This window comes from Heloderma suspectum, chromosome 3 (genome assembly GCF_057233095.1).
Source record: "Heloderma suspectum isolate Gila_16-S chromosome 3, 16-S_ref, whole genome shotgun sequence".
NCBI lineage: Eukaryota > Metazoa > Chordata > Lepidosauria > Squamata > Helodermatidae > Heloderma > Heloderma suspectum.
In genome coordinates this window covers 139,604,812-139,621,927 of record NC_139460.1, presented here as the reverse complement: position 1 = coordinate 139,621,927, position 17,116 = coordinate 139,604,812, and the positions used below count along the sequence as shown (strand labels likewise).

The 17,116-nt window shown below is 40.8% G+C and overlaps 1 protein-coding gene across 1 annotated transcript in view; it reads right to left on the bottom strand.

Moving 5' to 3' along the window:
- Window positions 1–17,116, bottom strand: part of DOCK9 (dedicator of cytokinesis 9) — a 177,674-nt gene that overhangs the window by 114,470 nt on the left and 46,088 nt on the right. The window contains exons 2-3 of the mRNA XM_084844704.1: window positions 6,993–7,109; window positions 24–113 (exon numbers count right to left, since the gene is read on the bottom strand). Coding sequence (XP_084700830.1) covers window positions 24–113; window positions 6,993–7,109 — 207 coding nt within the window. The remainder of the gene's footprint in view (window positions 1–23; window positions 114–6,992; window positions 7,110–17,116) is intronic.

The window sequence follows — 17,116 nt, the reverse complement described above, 5'->3', positions numbered from 1 at the left end:
AGCATATAGGGTAAAAGTATTACCTCCGTTACAAATAAGCTCTGAGCGTCTTTCTCTGCATTATCGGGAATCGTAGAGCACACATATCGACGCTGTCGTTTCAGTATTGCTGTCTTTAATGAGAGATAATAAATACAATTAACTCCAAATGTAGAGTAAATACAATTTGTAATGCAATCCTATTCATGCCTATTCAGAACTAAGCACCATTGAGTTTCTCTACTAATTTTAATATTTTGTTTCAGAACTATGTGGATCTAGTTTTCTAGACAATACTAAAATATTACCAAAAAGCATTTTTATAACCAACACGTTTTTATTGTTGCCTGGGTGTGTAGGCAAGAGCCAGTTTACTAAAAGAGGACTCTGTCCCCAAATACTCACAATCCCATTTTTTGAAATGCGACGAAATTTAAGATAAATTCTTACCCTTACTCTGCACTGGCCACAAACCTTCCTTTCTTGGTTTGGCAAACTGGAGGAAACTCCCTGATTTTCCTCATCTACTCTCACTTTTTTCTTTCAACTAATGCTGAGGCAACTCCCCCACCCAGCCCTCACAAATCCAAACTCCATTGAGAAGCAGGAAATTGTGTGTGGGTATTTTGGCAATTTTTCATGAGGGTGGTGAAAATCTATGTAAGTTTTAGGGGGCTTACATCAGTAGTGGCTTTTTTGTGTTTGCTTTTTTGTTCTTTTCTTTTTAAAAAACAGAGCACCTACAGTTATGACATAGCATTTTCCCTGGGGAGGGGGATGGCAGAGAAGCATTTTTTAAAAGAAGGAAGGAAGAGAAAGCCACCATCACTACCAGTAAGCCTCCTCCCAAACATATGAAGGATCCCTCATGAAACTTGCAAGAAGGTTTCAGTCCTCCTTTCACCCACTCTAACCATGCAAATTCAAGCTGAAAGTTCGTATCACCAAACTTTCAGCTCAGTTCCACTTTCAACCAAAATAATTCCTTCGTCACCTAAACCAAATCTTCCACTGGCTTGTCCTGTCTCCCCTTCCTCCCATTAGTGCATGTTTGTCCCAGGTGTACTTGAAACTTGAATGACACCTAGTCAAGTCAAATGCATTTAAGTCTGTGGGGCTCTTCACATGACATGACAGGCCACCATTATTTAACAGTTATTTAACCCATGGTAGGGCTGCAATGTGTGCAGCCACCATTTGGAATATGCAACCCACAGTCGGGAGTTGTTGTGTTGCATGAACCCAGCAAGTGTGGGTTATGAAAGGGTTAAAGACCCCTCGCATAAGCCATGATCTGTTTTAGGGTTATGCAAACTTTGTTTAAACCTTGGATAACCCACACTCGCTAGGTTCACACAACATGACAAGTGGGGGTTGGATATTCAACCTGGCACCCACTAACCCAAGATGAGCCACAGTGTGTCGTCCAAACCCAGCCTGTGACTCTTCCACCATTCCATCTTAAAACTCTGATTCTACAGACATAATGACTTCAACATCAAGTCATCCTTTGTTTTGTTTTTCTTTCCCCGCTTCTCCCCATCCTTGCTTTTTGTAACATGAAGAGTTACATCTGGAGATCTGAAAAGCTTGCCCATAATTCTGTGCATATTTGGTTGGTCCTTTATCAGGCAATAAAGCTATTGCCCGACTGTGGATTTTGGAATTTTTCTTATGGATCAGCACAGCTTACTCTGTTTTATGCCTGAGCTATGGAACTCATCTTTCTCCTAACCTTCCCACACTATTGCAAAAAAAAATCCATCATCCCCATCTATACAGTCTTAGGGTTAGGGTACCAAAATAAAGGGCTGCCACTGAGAATGCCCTATTTTCATATTCTCCCAGTATGAACCTACCTGTATACTATGATCATCTGAGGCCCTCCTCCAAGTGCCTCCTTCGGGAGAGATTAGGAGGAGGGCAACAAGGGAGAGGGTGTGTCCCCCCCCTCGATTATGGAATGCTCTCCCCACTGAGGTCCACCTGGCGCCAACACTGTCATCTTTTTAGTGCCAGACTAAGACTTTCCTCTACTCAAAGGCATCTGACAGCATATGATAAAGTTTTAATGGACCCTGGAATTTTATTGTTGATTATTTAAAATTGTTTTATAATTTTGTAAGTAAAGGGTTTTATATTATGTTATTATATTGTACTTCAGGGTTTCAATTTCTGTAAGCTGCCCAGACAGCTTTGGCTATTGGGCCATATAGAAATGATGTTACCAACGCATGGACAACTAAAATCAGATTATCCTAATCCATGAATGGCTATAGTGGACTAATTGGAGCTGGACAAAAGTGCCCATTGCCTCTGCAGCCACTTGGGCCTCCAGCAACAAACTGGAATCCAGGAGCTATGTACTAGTTCCTTAAGTACTAGCACTTCCTAAAGCAACTGGAAACAAGCCAAAATCTCATTCCTGGAACAGAACAGGTCAGCAGAGCTCACAGAATGGAGTTCCACTGATGTGTCCCATTCCAGAAATGAGTGTTTTGACTCGTTTCCAAATTCACTCTAGGAAACCCTAGCTTCCTGTTGTGCTGGTGGTTGGTCTCACCAGTGAACATAATCAGTGGAGGTGCATGAGCAGCATGAGATATTGCCCTTTGACTGCTAAAGCATCTAACCAGGACAACCTTTCCTCAGTCTGCAGTACAGTTCTTGCCCTTCATATTCCTAGTCTGCAGACTTGTAAAATATAGAGTATGATGGGAACGTCCGTGGCATTCGTAATCAGTGGGGTTTGGCTTCCTTTAAGGTAAGCTGTTTTAAAGACTGCAATCACTCTAAAGTAAGAGAGAAATTTGAGCAAAAAAATAAATCTGTATGCTGTTTGAGAAAGTTGTTTGAACAGATTTTATACAGTGCTCGGAACTTCTGTCTGTACAAAAATTATATGAAGTTCTATGCAAAAGGCACTTGCAAAATATATGTCTAACTTGTTTAGTCTCGCTGTTAAATTGAAACAGAAAATACTAACAAATAGAGTTTTATGCAAAACTAGAGATATTGACCTGGTTCTCACTATCAAAACAGCCCACCATGACTTACTGAAGCCATGGTGGGCTGCAGCACATGCCAGCAGGATTTGCATATTCAAAACTAGGCAACATGTGAACCTGGATTCTGCAAGGGTCAAAATGGCTACACACACCAACATGTGCCACAGCCTACCATTGCTTAAATAAGCCATGGTGGGTTGTTCAATCATGCTAACTGACCCATTAAGTATGTTGAGACAGATGATCTGTCACAGTATCAAACTATTTGAGAACAGTCTCTTGGACATAGGTTATCCCTATACTTCTAGGTACTTTTGTAGAACACTTTTTTTCAGTCAATTTAATACCAAGCTATTTCATTTTTACTGGTAGTTTTATCTGTTCTGTACAGCACAATAAGTATTAACTGCAGAGTATAAATACTTTTTCACAAAAATTCTCATGAAGATTATCCTACTCTTATGGATGGCTCCTAGTGCTACCAATCAAAAAGCTTTGTGCAGTTACTTCATTTTTCCCACCTTAACATTTTCCTTTCAATACTTCATTTTTTCTCCTGCTTAAAAAATATACTCCTTAATGGGTTTTGTTTGTTTGTATGTAAGTAAAAAGACAGAAGTGGTGGGGAAACATGGAAGGGTTACAAATAGAAGATGTCATATTTCCCCCTCCTAAAATTTTGTGAATGAGGCAACTCCTCATTCTCAAAGCATGGAAGCACCCTAAGATGGCATTAAAGTTATTTGGAGTCCCACTGGTTTGATAACAAATCACAAGATGTTTAACTTTCTTTGAACCACATATACATTTGCTATTGTTTGCAGTCACACCTGCTTCCTGCATTCAGTACTGGTCCTTCCATGGATGCTTGGCATAATTCTTTCTGGCTCTGCTAAAAATAGCATTATCCAAACATACAGATAAACATAGTACAACGCCTTTAAAAAGTAGAACATCCTTCTTTAAAACAAGAGTCATTTAGAAAAATAAGAGTAACACTCACATGCAGGGAAAAAATCCCATGAATTAAAATAATCCCAATCCAGTTAAAATCCTTTCCATATTTGAGCAAAGTAATCTGTTTCCATCCAGCATGTATATCAAAGCTTAAGACCAAACCTAATCAGGGATATACTACAATATCATTTATTTTCCTTTTGATCAAGGTAAGGGCTTCAAAAGGACACAGACAAAAATCTCAATCTGTATCCCAATTTTCAGAAATTAAAGAGGCCTATCAAAATCGCACTGTATCAGACCAATCTCAAATACTCCAAGCTTTTCAGTGCTCTCCAGAAAAGCCACAAAGCCATGCACTCTTCTCAGTTCCATTTTATAACCTTTCCTTTCTCATGAGATTGCATTAAAGGACTTGTGTTTATACTATTTGTTATGTTTCTTCAGCTGCGGCAGCCAGAGCTTCTGAAATAACTTCTCTAACTTCATAGCCACAGCCTCTGATTATTCTTTGATCATCTTCCCTCAGCATTGTCAAGTGCCTTGCATTGCCACAATGTTCGTCAACGCTACACAACAGCAGCGTGGAACACCTTAAACACAGCAAGAACTATTATCAGTTTTTAAAAATGCTTAACAGTGTGTATGTTTTTAAATCTAAAGTGGCCTAAACACAATGCAAGCCTATTTCCTTTCTACTTCGACTGGCCCCCTGATTTTGAAGACTACACCACTGCACATTGGCCTACACATTTTGCCCTACAAGAGGCATAAGGAGCAGGTCCTTCATGCTATACAAAATGTTGCTTTTGCAACCCTCTCTATCAAAACACTGACCTGGTTCACACAACAGGACAGCCTGCCATGGGTTAATTTATTGTTGTGTTGTGCCAGGTGCCCAGCTTGCCATGGCTTGTCATGCAAATCCAAGTAGCAGGAATTGTTTGACGGTTAGACAACCCTCAAATAACCCTCAAACAAGACACGGGTTATTTGAGGGTTGTCTAACCCTCAAACAACTCCTGCCTCCCGGCACAACGCAACAACCCCCAGGGGTAGATTAAGCCATGCTGGACTGTTGTGTTGTGTGAACCAGGTCAATGATATACAGGAATGAGTTGCTTCCAGGGCAGCTGAAAAGCCTCCAGAATGTTTTTTATTCTGTGTGTGTGTGTGTGCGTGTGCGTGTGAAACAGAGAGAGAACGAACAACACCATAATTCCACAAACGGCTATAATGCTAAATTGCAGTGCAGTTAAAATAGTTTCACATTGCTGTGCTGATTAAGACACCCCAAGTCTGCTGTGACACAGCATGATACCACTGATTGTGCTGTTATACTAGAGCTGTAGCTGTTACATCATCAAATATAAAATGCAACAAGCATTACTGGGCTTAAGTAGTTTATGGAAACACCAAACTTGCCACATTCTTTGAAATCCAGGGGTGGAGGGTGGCAAAGGAAGAGGCCTTTTGAAAGCATTGAAGAAGTGCATATAATTTTTAAAATCCTGTACTGAAAGCATAATCTTTGTTTATGTATACTCTGGATAAAAGAAGCCTGTCTTAAAAAAAAAGCATACAGTTAACTCACACATACCCACCCAAATCTAGGTGATTTCACTTTAAAAATATAACATTAAAAGATTCAGCCCACCTTTCTTTCAAAAAAGAAATCCAAAGTGGGTAACAATAATCAAATTAAAAACAGATGTAAAACATCCGAAAATACAATAACGTTTTATAACCAACATACATTTTACAACCAAAATTCAACATGACCAAAGCCAAAGGAAAAAGGAAATCAACATGAGCAAGCCACAGCAGCAGGGAAATCAGTTACACATGCATAACTCTTTACTAACAGTCAACTTGAGCACACTCCGGGAGAGGGTGGAGGACAGGAAGGCCTGGCGTGCTATGGTCCATGGGGTCACGAAGAGTCGGACATGACTTCACGGCTGAACAACAACAATAACAAGTTGCCAATTCTCAAAAGCCCTCCTTAAGAGCCATGTTTCTACTACTTAGTGAAAATCAAACAGCAATGGAGCCAGGCCAGAATCCCAAAAGATAACAGAGTGCCATAACTGAGAAGACCCTATATCTTGTACATGCCTGATCTTCAGACAGCCGGGGGCAGGGGGCGGGCGGGGGGGCACAGAGCAGAACTTCAGGTGTTATCTAAGCATGTACATACAAAGATGTAGTCCATCAGGTATCCTGTTCCCAGCCCATTTAAAACATTTTTAAAAGGTAACAACCAGTACTTTGAGTTCAAGCCCAGAAATGCAACCAAGGCAGATGAAACAAGATCAAGAGTAATATGCTGTACCTGGCTAGCTCCCATTGATGAACAGGTAGCGACATTTTGAACCTCCTGAAGTATAATACTATTTGAATCACCTTTTAACTTAAGAGTACTCAAAACCAAAAAGCTGGGGGAAGCATTGGTAACTAGCATGTTCAGCTAGCCTATCTGAATAACTACTTTATATTAAATACCTTAAGGGAGCAATCCTATGACCCCTAGACAGCATCAGGGGGGCCATAGGATATTTTGGATTCCAGGATCTGAGGTCAGAAACAGTGCTCTGACCTGCCTCCCCCTCACAGCTGGCGTGGAAAGAACCATGCCGGCTACCTCTCCAAGGCTGGGAATTCAACCTTGGGGAGGGGGTAAAGGGGGCATTCTGGTGGGTGGGAAGAGGAGGAGACTGGAGAGGCAGGGATATGAGCTATACTGAGAGTTCTCCAACTTCCTTCCCTCCCCCCTCCAAGGCACCCCAGCTAAACAAGCAAAAAAGCCCATCTGGTGAAAATGCAGAGCGGGAGGCTAGAGAAGCAATGATTTCCTCTACCACTTCTTCTGCTCTGCACTGGATACTCAGAAGCCTCCGAGTTCAGCGGCTTATGAGCACTGAGGGCACAAGTCATAGGACTGCACCCTAAATTAAGTTTTAAAATAAACATTATTTGAAAGCTGTCCCAATAACAACCTTTACATTAATTCCAATACTTGCAAAATTTAGAAAAGTAAAAAGGTACCTGGAAGTCATCGTAAGGGAAAAGTAGCATTTCACGCAAGGCATCATTGAGTATTTGAGTTTTCTTTTGAACAATGACATTTTCATAGTCTATTGGCTCAATTACCTTTGGTTTTGCCTAAAAGAGAGACAGAAATATTTAAGTAAATATGTACAACTTTTTAATTCATGTATCTAAATGACTTAGGTGACCATATATACACGCATGAGCTTATGAAATGCAACGCTATGCAAATCAATTCAGAAGTAGGAACCACTGAGTTCAACCGACTTTCAAGTACTTTTGTATAAAATTGCAGCCTTAATGAAGTTCCAATGCAGTGGAGACAGAGGGCATCTCTACACCAGCCTAAAATCCTGTATTTAAAATGGGGCTTCCTGCTTCAGGACTCCTTTAAATGCAGGATCATAACGACTCCTTTTTTTACGTGCTTCCTTTCCCCCCACCCCTTCCCCGCTCCTTCTCCCTGGATCTGAGTCCTCCATTAGCTCTCATTGATCTTGCTCCTCTTCTTGCCACTTTTACTCTTTTCACGGTGAAGTGGAACACAACGGGGTAATTTGATAGCTCATTATCTGCGATCTATTTAAAAATGGAACAAAGGGCATTTAGTGCACGGGACGCCTTGAATGATCACAGTGTCATGTGAAGAGCCTGCAAACTTCCATGAAGGAGCAATCTCAATTGCAGGATAAAAGCTCAGTGTGAAGAAGCCCAGAGCTTTGGACTTAAACATAAGTGGAAAGGTATCTGCATAACACACAATACAACCAATATTTGTGGAGACATTTTGTGTACAAAATCAAGATAAAAGGCAAGAATTACTCAGTTCTACATTTATACACAATTAAGTAGAATTAGCCCTGCAGATGAAGTTCCAAGATTAAAGGTTGCATGGTATACTTCAAGCAAATAAGAAGAGTGTTTATTAAAAGATGCCTTTTTCGAGGAGGAAATAAATTTATTGATGTTTCCCAGAAAGAGCTACACTAGGATAGGGTTTTCATAGAAAAAGGTTTTTGGAATCTCACTGATCTGCACAAAGGTTAGTCAAAAGTTACTTCAAATTTTCTAATATCTACCACATGGGAACATTCTCATTAAATAAAATGTTATTGGAGGGAGTTCAAAAAGAACAAAATGTTATGTTTGGACAGAAACACTTTCAAGGAGAGGCTAGAGTACTAGGAGTATGCAACTAACTTTTAAAAAAACTGAGTGCACACAATACATTGTTATAGAAAGGAAAGGTATGCTTGAATTGTTTGTACAGCAGAGTACACCAGTTCAAAGAATAAGAACACCCACATGCAAAAAGGCAAACCAATAACTTCAAAAGCAAATGACTGCTCCAATGTGAAAATCTTTGTTGATATAATACAGACTGAAGACACTAAAAACAAGGACAGAAAACACACACACTTTCTTCTACTTGAAAGGTAACTAAATGACTAAGTAAACATTTACATAAGTAAATGGATCATAACATCTTAGTGTGATCCAAATATATACAAATACTTTTTTCAGAAACTACCAGTTAAATCAAGTAACTTCTGCAGATTAACAAATGACGATGAAACCTGCTAAAAGCAGCTGATTGCCAATGAAGGTGACCAATTTCTTTATAAATGACCAATTAAGAGAGTCAGCATGCAGATTGGTATGGCAGACCTTACTTAGAGAAAGGCATAAAGGAGAACAAACAATAAAACGTCAATGATTCTCACAACTTTCACCTGCAAGGTATTGGTTCTCTATCTAAGTTCTGTTAGAAATAGTTTGCGTTGGCATAAATGTTTTGCACAATTATAGGTGAAATCCATAATAATCTCTTGAAAATAGAACAAAAACATTTTTTCTCATAACCATATAAGGGTTAAAGAATTTTCTGCCTTGGTTCTAAAATAAAAATAACGCAAGAGACTCTGCCATTTTCGCAAAGGTGAAGAGTACTGTAGGCACAAGTTCAGTTGGCATCTTAATTTTTCCTCACAGCTTGAAATGGCAATAGTCCAGCTATACAAAAATAGTGAAACACAGTGGAAGACAATATATTCTAGTGTTAGGACACATCAAATTTCAGTTGCAGGTTTTCATGAGGCATTCAACTGCAACACCAGTAAAACTGTGGCTGAGCCTTATTTTGTCCACTTCTAGTTAAATTTTAATTCAGAAGCTTTTTCAAAGAAAAGCGTTTTAAAATTCCATTGTATTGCAGTTATATTTGTTTATACTTATGCATATATCACACACAGAGAAGGAGGGTGGAGGAGACCACTACTTAGAAAGGACAAATGTTTTGAAGCTCTTTCTTTTAGGACACTGAGATCCAGTTCCACTTTACCATACCAATTAATTCCATTTGGTACCAAGTAACAAGCAGCAGTTGTTTAGTTCATCTCAAAAGGAAAAAAGGTAGCACAAGGATCCATTAGCTCTATGCATAAACTGTTCACCACATCCATAACACTATTTGTTTACTTACTTAAAAATAAGTGCTAGATTTTGTAATTTTATTAATTCAAGCCATTATTCAAATTAATGACACTTTGGGAAAAATAATGAGTTGGCAATCCAAGATCAAATATCTACTTGTTGCAGCTGGGATGCAGAATGCCAACTGTGGGGAAGGGGGCAATGAACCAGTTAGTGGTGTGTAGTAGAGAGAGCTGTGTGCATGCTTGCAAAATGTGAAGGTAGACCTGACTAGGCCTTGTAAGTAGTTTGGTTCAGGCGAGGTGCCTGATATGTGTATGTGTGTCCATGAGATGGTAATTGTAACTTGCTCATAAGCAAGAAATTCCTATCCACCAAAGTAACTCATCCCTAAAGATAAGAAGGCCGTGTGCTGATAAGACTGTGCTGAGTACTAATTGGATTCTGAGCATGTGTAGTGTGTTTTTCTTTGTTCTCCAACTTTCAGTCTGTATAAATGCATCCTCTTTTCTTCTGCGGGAAGAGACACAGTTTCATCTGTCTCTCCCACAGCCATGAGGTGCGTTAATACATTTCTAACTGTTCAATCTAACCTGTCTTCTATATTTCCTTAACAACAAGTTCAGTCTTTGTACTTCTTCACCCTGCACTGCATCTAAGAGATAACCAATAGTGTGAGAGGCTTCACTCTGAAACCTCACAATGTCAATCTCCAATAGAGGAAATGCAAGGAGAAGCACATCCTTTACACATGTTCACATTCCTCCAACAGTGGATCAGCAGTCTATGAGCCTACAGTTTTGATTCCAACTGGCACTCTAAGAGGACAAGCCTATCAGTAAATGTGCAATGTTTTTCTGCTTTTGTGGATCTCTGGATCACGGCACAGGTCTCTTAGCAACACCTAGAAAGAACACCAGTTATATGTTGTCAAGTGGAAAGATTTCCTACACACGCTGTTCTTACAAATGCTTCCTGAAAACTCATTTCCTGAAAAGTTCAAAATAGGGGATATCATGGAAAGTTTCAATATGAAAAAAACATTTGGTAAGTTTACAAGAATCTCATAATGGAATAAAAGGTTGAAAATATTTGCACGTTATTTTGTATTATCACAAACATCAACTACTTAAGTGCAGATGTTTTAACCCTAATACATGCACATCCCAATTCGGCATTAGCCAATTAAAGCAATTTAAAAGTGCATTGTTAGGATGAGTATGGAGACATTGCAACCTCCCACTCCTTTCCCCAATGGAAAGCTATATTTCAGATTTCTTAGTTTTAAAATCCCCACTTCAGTTACTGAAAATATCATTTTCAATTATTAATATTTGTAGCATTGAATATATTCTATTGAACAAGTACATTTCTGGACTAAGATTGTTTTTAACTTGATTCTGAATACAAATAAAAACAATCTTCCCCACCATGACAACGGCCATATCTACACAGGGTCTACGCCGGTCATACTGCGCCCCAAAGCTGACAAGATTAAGATGACATATGCTCTTCTCTGTAGCCAGCATGCTGTGTCTAGCTCTAAAATCCAGTGTCTCTGAAACTGCTCTTCTGACAGATCATCCCACTGTGGTACTTTCACAGTGCCTTTGGGGTCTGTGTGAGCTGAACTGCCCTTGCTGTGGGCTGCTGGAGCAGCACTGATTGGGGGGAGGGAAAGTGGTGGGGAGGCACAGGAAGAGTGGGCGAGAGGAGAGCAGAATCATGTCTACCCAGAAGTAACTTCAAATTGCACTTTGCTGAGTACAGGAGCAGAGGGGTCAGGAGAATTCCTCTGCCTTTTGTTACAATATTCATTGAGCATAAGTGAGGAATGGGAGTGGTGGAGAGCAAGCCTCAAGCCTTCCATTTTAAAGCTACACATCCCTACTTGGAAGTTACTGGTCCTCTTTTGCAGTTCACCACCTATGGGGGCAGGGGGGGAAGAGTGGTGGAGAGCAAGCCTCAAACAGCAGGAGAAGGAAGGAATAGAAGGAGTTAACCTTCGGCTTCTCCCTATTGCGGGGGGGGGGGGGTTGGAAATAGTATCTCTGTATCTGCACACCTTTGAATATGAATGGGCCTGGTTATCTCCTTTCTCCCTTTTAATTTCTTTGCCTCAAGGAACAGGCATAGATGTGAAGGGCTCCTTGGAGGGCTCTCTCAGTCTAATCCAGTAGCCAAGCAGACAAAGGGATTCTTTTCAAAGCTTTATTCTTCTTTTACAACTTACAACTCTACAGGTAGTAACTAGATCTGAGCAGCAGCATCCCTATGCCCTAAGTTGGAACAGTTGGTCCCCGTTTGAAAGGCAATTACTGGCAGACCCCTGAATATAAGGACTAGGGAGAATCCCTCCCCTTTTCCCTTGGATCCTCTGGGCGCAACCGTTCTTTGAGCGCCAACCGGGCCCTTCGCCTCCTTTCTGCGCTCTCCATTTGGCGCCGCTCTCTGCGTCTGCGCCGTGCATTCAACCAGTCTGCTATCGGTGCTGGGTCACTCCCTGGACTGCTTTCTAATCTAGGAATGTTGGTGGGAGGAATCTCTGTCAGCTGCAGGCCCTGGGAAAAAGGGGCACGCTCCTCTCCCAGGAGCGACTGCTCTTCCTCCGAATCAGAACTACTCTGGGATTCTATGGGCTCAGTGTCCACCCTGACATCAGATAACCATGTCTACTCAGAAGTAAATCACATTTTTTTCCAATGAGGCTTACTCCTGAGAAAGTCAGCAGGTTGCTTTTGGGTTCCTTTTGTAAAATAAAATAAAGTAAATCTCCATGCAGCGTTGTAGTTTTACACTCATTCCTGCAATGCCCTTCTCCCCCACTTCTAGATTCTCAGGTATGCAGAGCTTTATTGGTTTTAAGAGCTGATGGTCCCCAAACGACCCCCAATCCCAATCCCACCAGGACCGTTATTATTAGCATTGCTGCTGCTCAGTCATTTACAGTATTGCTTTCCTGGAGAAGTGTTGTTGTGCACCTTTGCATTACTTCTCCCGGGCTTAGGGGCAGCGGCACCACTGGAAGGAGGGGGGGCAGGATAGAGTTAGTCTGCACATCTACACAGAAGTAATTCCTCCATTGCATGCAAGCAAGAGGGGGAAACCTGTTGATTCAAACCTGCGTGGGGGGAGCAGAGGGCCAAAAAATGGAGATACACAGGTAAACAAACCTTTTATCTATTTTGAGCCGATGGTTCAAATGTGCTCATATACAGGAGTGCAGAAGTACACATTTCTAGGCACTCAAATAGCAATTGTTCCCCCCACCCCTTTCTCATCCATTTCACTTGGCTAAACACGGAAAGGAGAACAGGGTGGAAATAAGGAGGAGGTTGGACTCGATGGTCTTGTAGGCCCCTTCCAACCCTATGATTCTATGACTCTATAACTTATGCTGACTTAAAAAAGTACAGCAGTGCGGAAAGCATGGGTGTGGGGGTGCTGTCTGTCCACATGTCCACAGCAAATTAATTCAAGTACTTAGTTCACCCCGACTTCCCCGAGAGAGGGAACATGCAAGGAGCGGGGGTGAATTAAAGTACTTGAATTAATGTACCTATTTGGAAGTAAGTCATACATGTCCATTGAACTTGACTGAGCTGGAAAAGGAGAACAAGGGTGGAGAGCAAGCCTCTGCTCATTCGCTGCCCCGCATCTATGCAATTCATGATGTTGTTCTACTCGCCCACCCAAGCCCAAACTAAGGCATCTTCAGGTGCCATCTGCCCAATGGAAGCATTTTTTTTTTAAAGGTATACATCGCCTTACTGGCTACTGTGTGGTGCTGGAGAAGCGAATCCAAATTGATGAAACTCCGGATTAAACCAGAAACATTTATGAAGTGTTTCCATGTGGATGGGGCAAGCATCTCAAAGCAGAACTATACATTATCTCAGAGAATAACTGTTCCCAAACTTGTTCCCAAACATACGAGAGGGGAAGCACCAGGAGGTGGGGAGTGGGCAGAGAGAATCAATGGCTGCCTCCCAATTCTCTCCTGAAGATGAAATGCTGGGCCATTTCCCCTCACAGCCAGGCCTTTCCCACTCTCTGAAGTCATTTAGAAGAAAATTTTTAAAAGGATGGAAATAGGAAAAATCAGCAGCCATGGAAAGGATTAAGCAACACTCCCACCCTCTTATCTCTTTTGCAAATCCCCCAACCCCCAGAGTTAGGATGGAAACAGAGTTTGGAAAACCAAGTTTTCCTTGTGAGATGTACCTCCACACTTTGTTACAAGCTTTATAATGTAAAGTTTATATTTATGCCCAGAACATAAAAGTTATTTATGGGGGGGAAAAACTGCCTGGAATTGGACTTCTAAGCAATGTATACTGGAATGTTACATAGGAACATACAAAGCTGCCTTATACCATTGGTCCATCTAGCCCAGCATTGTCAACATTGACTGGTCCTGGCTCTCCAGGGTTTCAGGCAGGGTTGTTTCCCAGCCTTAAGTTGAAATGCTGGGGATTGAACCTGGAACCTTCTACGTGCAAAGCATGTACTTATCACTGAGCTATGGCCCCTCCCCACCTTACTGAATACTGTATTAAAAAAGAAAGGCTGAACATAGATTTGACACAAGAATAATGCAGAATACTTGTAAAATTATCTTAGAAGTTCCTGGTAGAGTTATCAAGTTAAAGAGTAGCCTAGCAGAAATGTTTATTAATAACATGTTATACCTATGGTTTTTTTATTCAGGAGATACTAAATTTGAAAGACATGGTAGCACAGAAAAAATGCTTTCTTCAGTTTATGTATTTTTACATTCTAGCAGAGTGGCCATGTTAGCCTACTAAAGCAAAACCTAAGGTTCATGAAGTGCCACAAGACTCTTTGCTTTTTGTATTTGTGTATGATCCAACAAAACAGGGTTCTTTCTCCTCATGGAATTGCACATACAGTTATCCTTTGTTTTCTTTAACATGGGCCTCTTTCAAACCCTATTATCCCAGAAGTGTTAATAAAACAGTTCTATAATGTTTTGAGCGGCATAATTATTTGGTTTTAAAGAACATTACTGCTCTGCACGACTCTTGATCCACAAAACCTATCAACGGCAGAAGAGATGGTCTTTCCTTAAAGGAAGATGAGCAATTACTCCAGGTCCCTCTTAAAAACTGCACATTACTCTTGAGACTGATGTCTTACATAGTCCTAACAATATATTTTACATTAAAATGATTTATCCCATTTAAGAGAATCATGTGATACATTTTCTATGAGTTCACATCCTCGGTGAGAGGAAGGATATTTTATCATCCGCAACAAACGAATTCTAGGACAACATATTGACTTTGGCATTACTTACACTGACACTACCACTTTCCAGGAAATCAGAATCTCTCTTGCATTCCCTTACAGACATTTTCCATTATATATACCTTCACCAAAAAGGAAAAGGAGTTTGTAGTCTAAAAAGGTTACAAACAATACTTCCTGTAAAATGGTTATTTCTGCTTTTATTGTGCCTCAAGATGCTAGATAATCACTTCATCTCTCTAAAATAGTGCTGGTTCTAACCTATAAAGCCTTACATGGCTCAGGACCCCAATACCTTAAGGACTGCCTCTCCCCATATGAACTACCAGCCCCTAAGGTCTGTTTCAGACACCCTTCTCTGTGTGTCCCCCTCTGGGAGAAGCGTGGTGGGTGGAAGTCAGGAAGAGACCTATTCTGTGAAAGTCCCGTGTTTATGGAATGCTTTCCCCAAGGAAGCTCACCTGGTGCCAACACTGTCATTTTTTCAGCACCAGACACAAAGATGTACTTGCTTTCCCAGGCATTTGGACATTAGTTATGCCCCAATTGTTGTCGTCTGTTTTTGTGGTGCTCCTTCCAGCCTGGGGGTGGGAAGATTTTGTACATACATTGTGGATGAACACTTTTTGTACTGTATTGGTTCAGATGATATTTTTATGGTATTCATTTTTATTTGTATTACTGCACTGATTATGATTTATAATGATTTTGGATTTCTGTATTGTGCGTGTAAATCACTTCAGAACTGTTTTTTGCAGTAGGAAGCAACACATAAAATTAAATGATGATGATGATAACAATCACACACAAATTTTGAAGCACAACTTTCACTGTGGTTACTCTGCTCTCTAAATGTATTAAAAACTTTACAGAACTAATCACTTTTGTCATTAATTATGCGACCTCTCTGTGTAAGTGGTGGACAGACGTATTTTCCTTTCCCCACAGGGGGAAAGGGTCTGACTGAAATTAACAAACCATAGAGGAATTAGAAAGTATTGTTTCTCTAAAGTAGAATCTGTACTCCTGCTTCCTTCTCACTAACTTACTCCATACAAACAATACCGAAGGAGTTAAAAAATTAAGGACTTTTAAAAAGGACTTGTTAAGTAACTGTTTGTGTGTGTTTGACATGACAAAAGTGTTTAGCAATGCTATAGTAATGTGGCTGAATTATTTTATTTTGCAAGCTGTGCTGAGGACCTGACTGTGGTAGAAAGGAAGGCAACAAGCTTAAATGAAGGGAAGACAAAGCAAAGATGATAAGAAGCGAGGGTACATCTCAAGTACCCCTGATCCCGTGCAAAACCTACCTCCTCTCATACTCAAACCCAGAAAATAGCACTAATGTAAGGGCACCTCCAATAACCATTATTTTGAATATGAATAATGAAATTACATTTAAGTAAAACATCTTTTCTTCTCTCCCTCTCTCTCTCTCTCTTTTTGCCTGATACAATGAACAAGATTGGGCTACTGTCTTTTATAAATCTGAAATTGTAATAAATGAGACTAAAAGGCACATTAGATGTTACTTGCACCAGATGGGAATACATTAATGAAGGTTAAAACATCCCTTTGCTAGGGATTTGTTGTTGTTGTTGTTGTTGTTTAGTTGTTCAGTCGTGTCCGACTCTTTGTGACCCCATGGACCATAGCACGCCAGGCCTTCCTGTCCACCGCTCTCTCCCGAAGTGTGCTCAAGTTCATATTCATTGCATCAGTGATGCTATCTAGCCATCTCATCCTCTGCCGTCCCCTTCTCCTTTTGCCTTCAGTCTTTCCCAGCATCAGGGTCTTTTCCACAGAGTTTTCTCTTCGCATTAGGTGGCCAAAATACTTGAGCTTCAGCTTCAGTATCTGTCCTTCCAATAAGCACTCAGGGTTGATTTCCTTTAGGATGGACTGATTTGACCTCCTTGCAGTCCAGGGGACTCATAAGAGTCTTCTCCAGCACCACAGTTCGAAAGCATCAATTCTTCGGCGCTCAGCTTTCCTTATAGACCAGCTCTCACAGCCATACATTACTACTGGGAAAACCATAGCTTTGATTAGACGGACCTTTGTCGGCAAGGTGATGTCTCGGCTTCTTACTATGCTGTCTAGGTTTGCCATAGCTTTCTTCCCAAGGAGCAAGCGTCTTTTAATTTCATGCCTGCAGTCACCGTCTGCAGTGATCTTGGAGCCCAAGAAAGTAAAATCTGTCACAGCTTCCATTTCTTCCCCTTCTAGATGCCAAGAAGTGATGGGGCCAGATGCCATGATCTTAGTTTTTTTAATGTTGAGTTTCAAACCAACTTTTGCACTCTCCACTTTCACCCTCAACAAGAGGCTCTTTAGATCCTCTTCGCTTTCTGCCATTAGGGTGGTATCGTCTGCATATCGGAGGTTGTTGATAATTCTCCCGGCAATCTTAA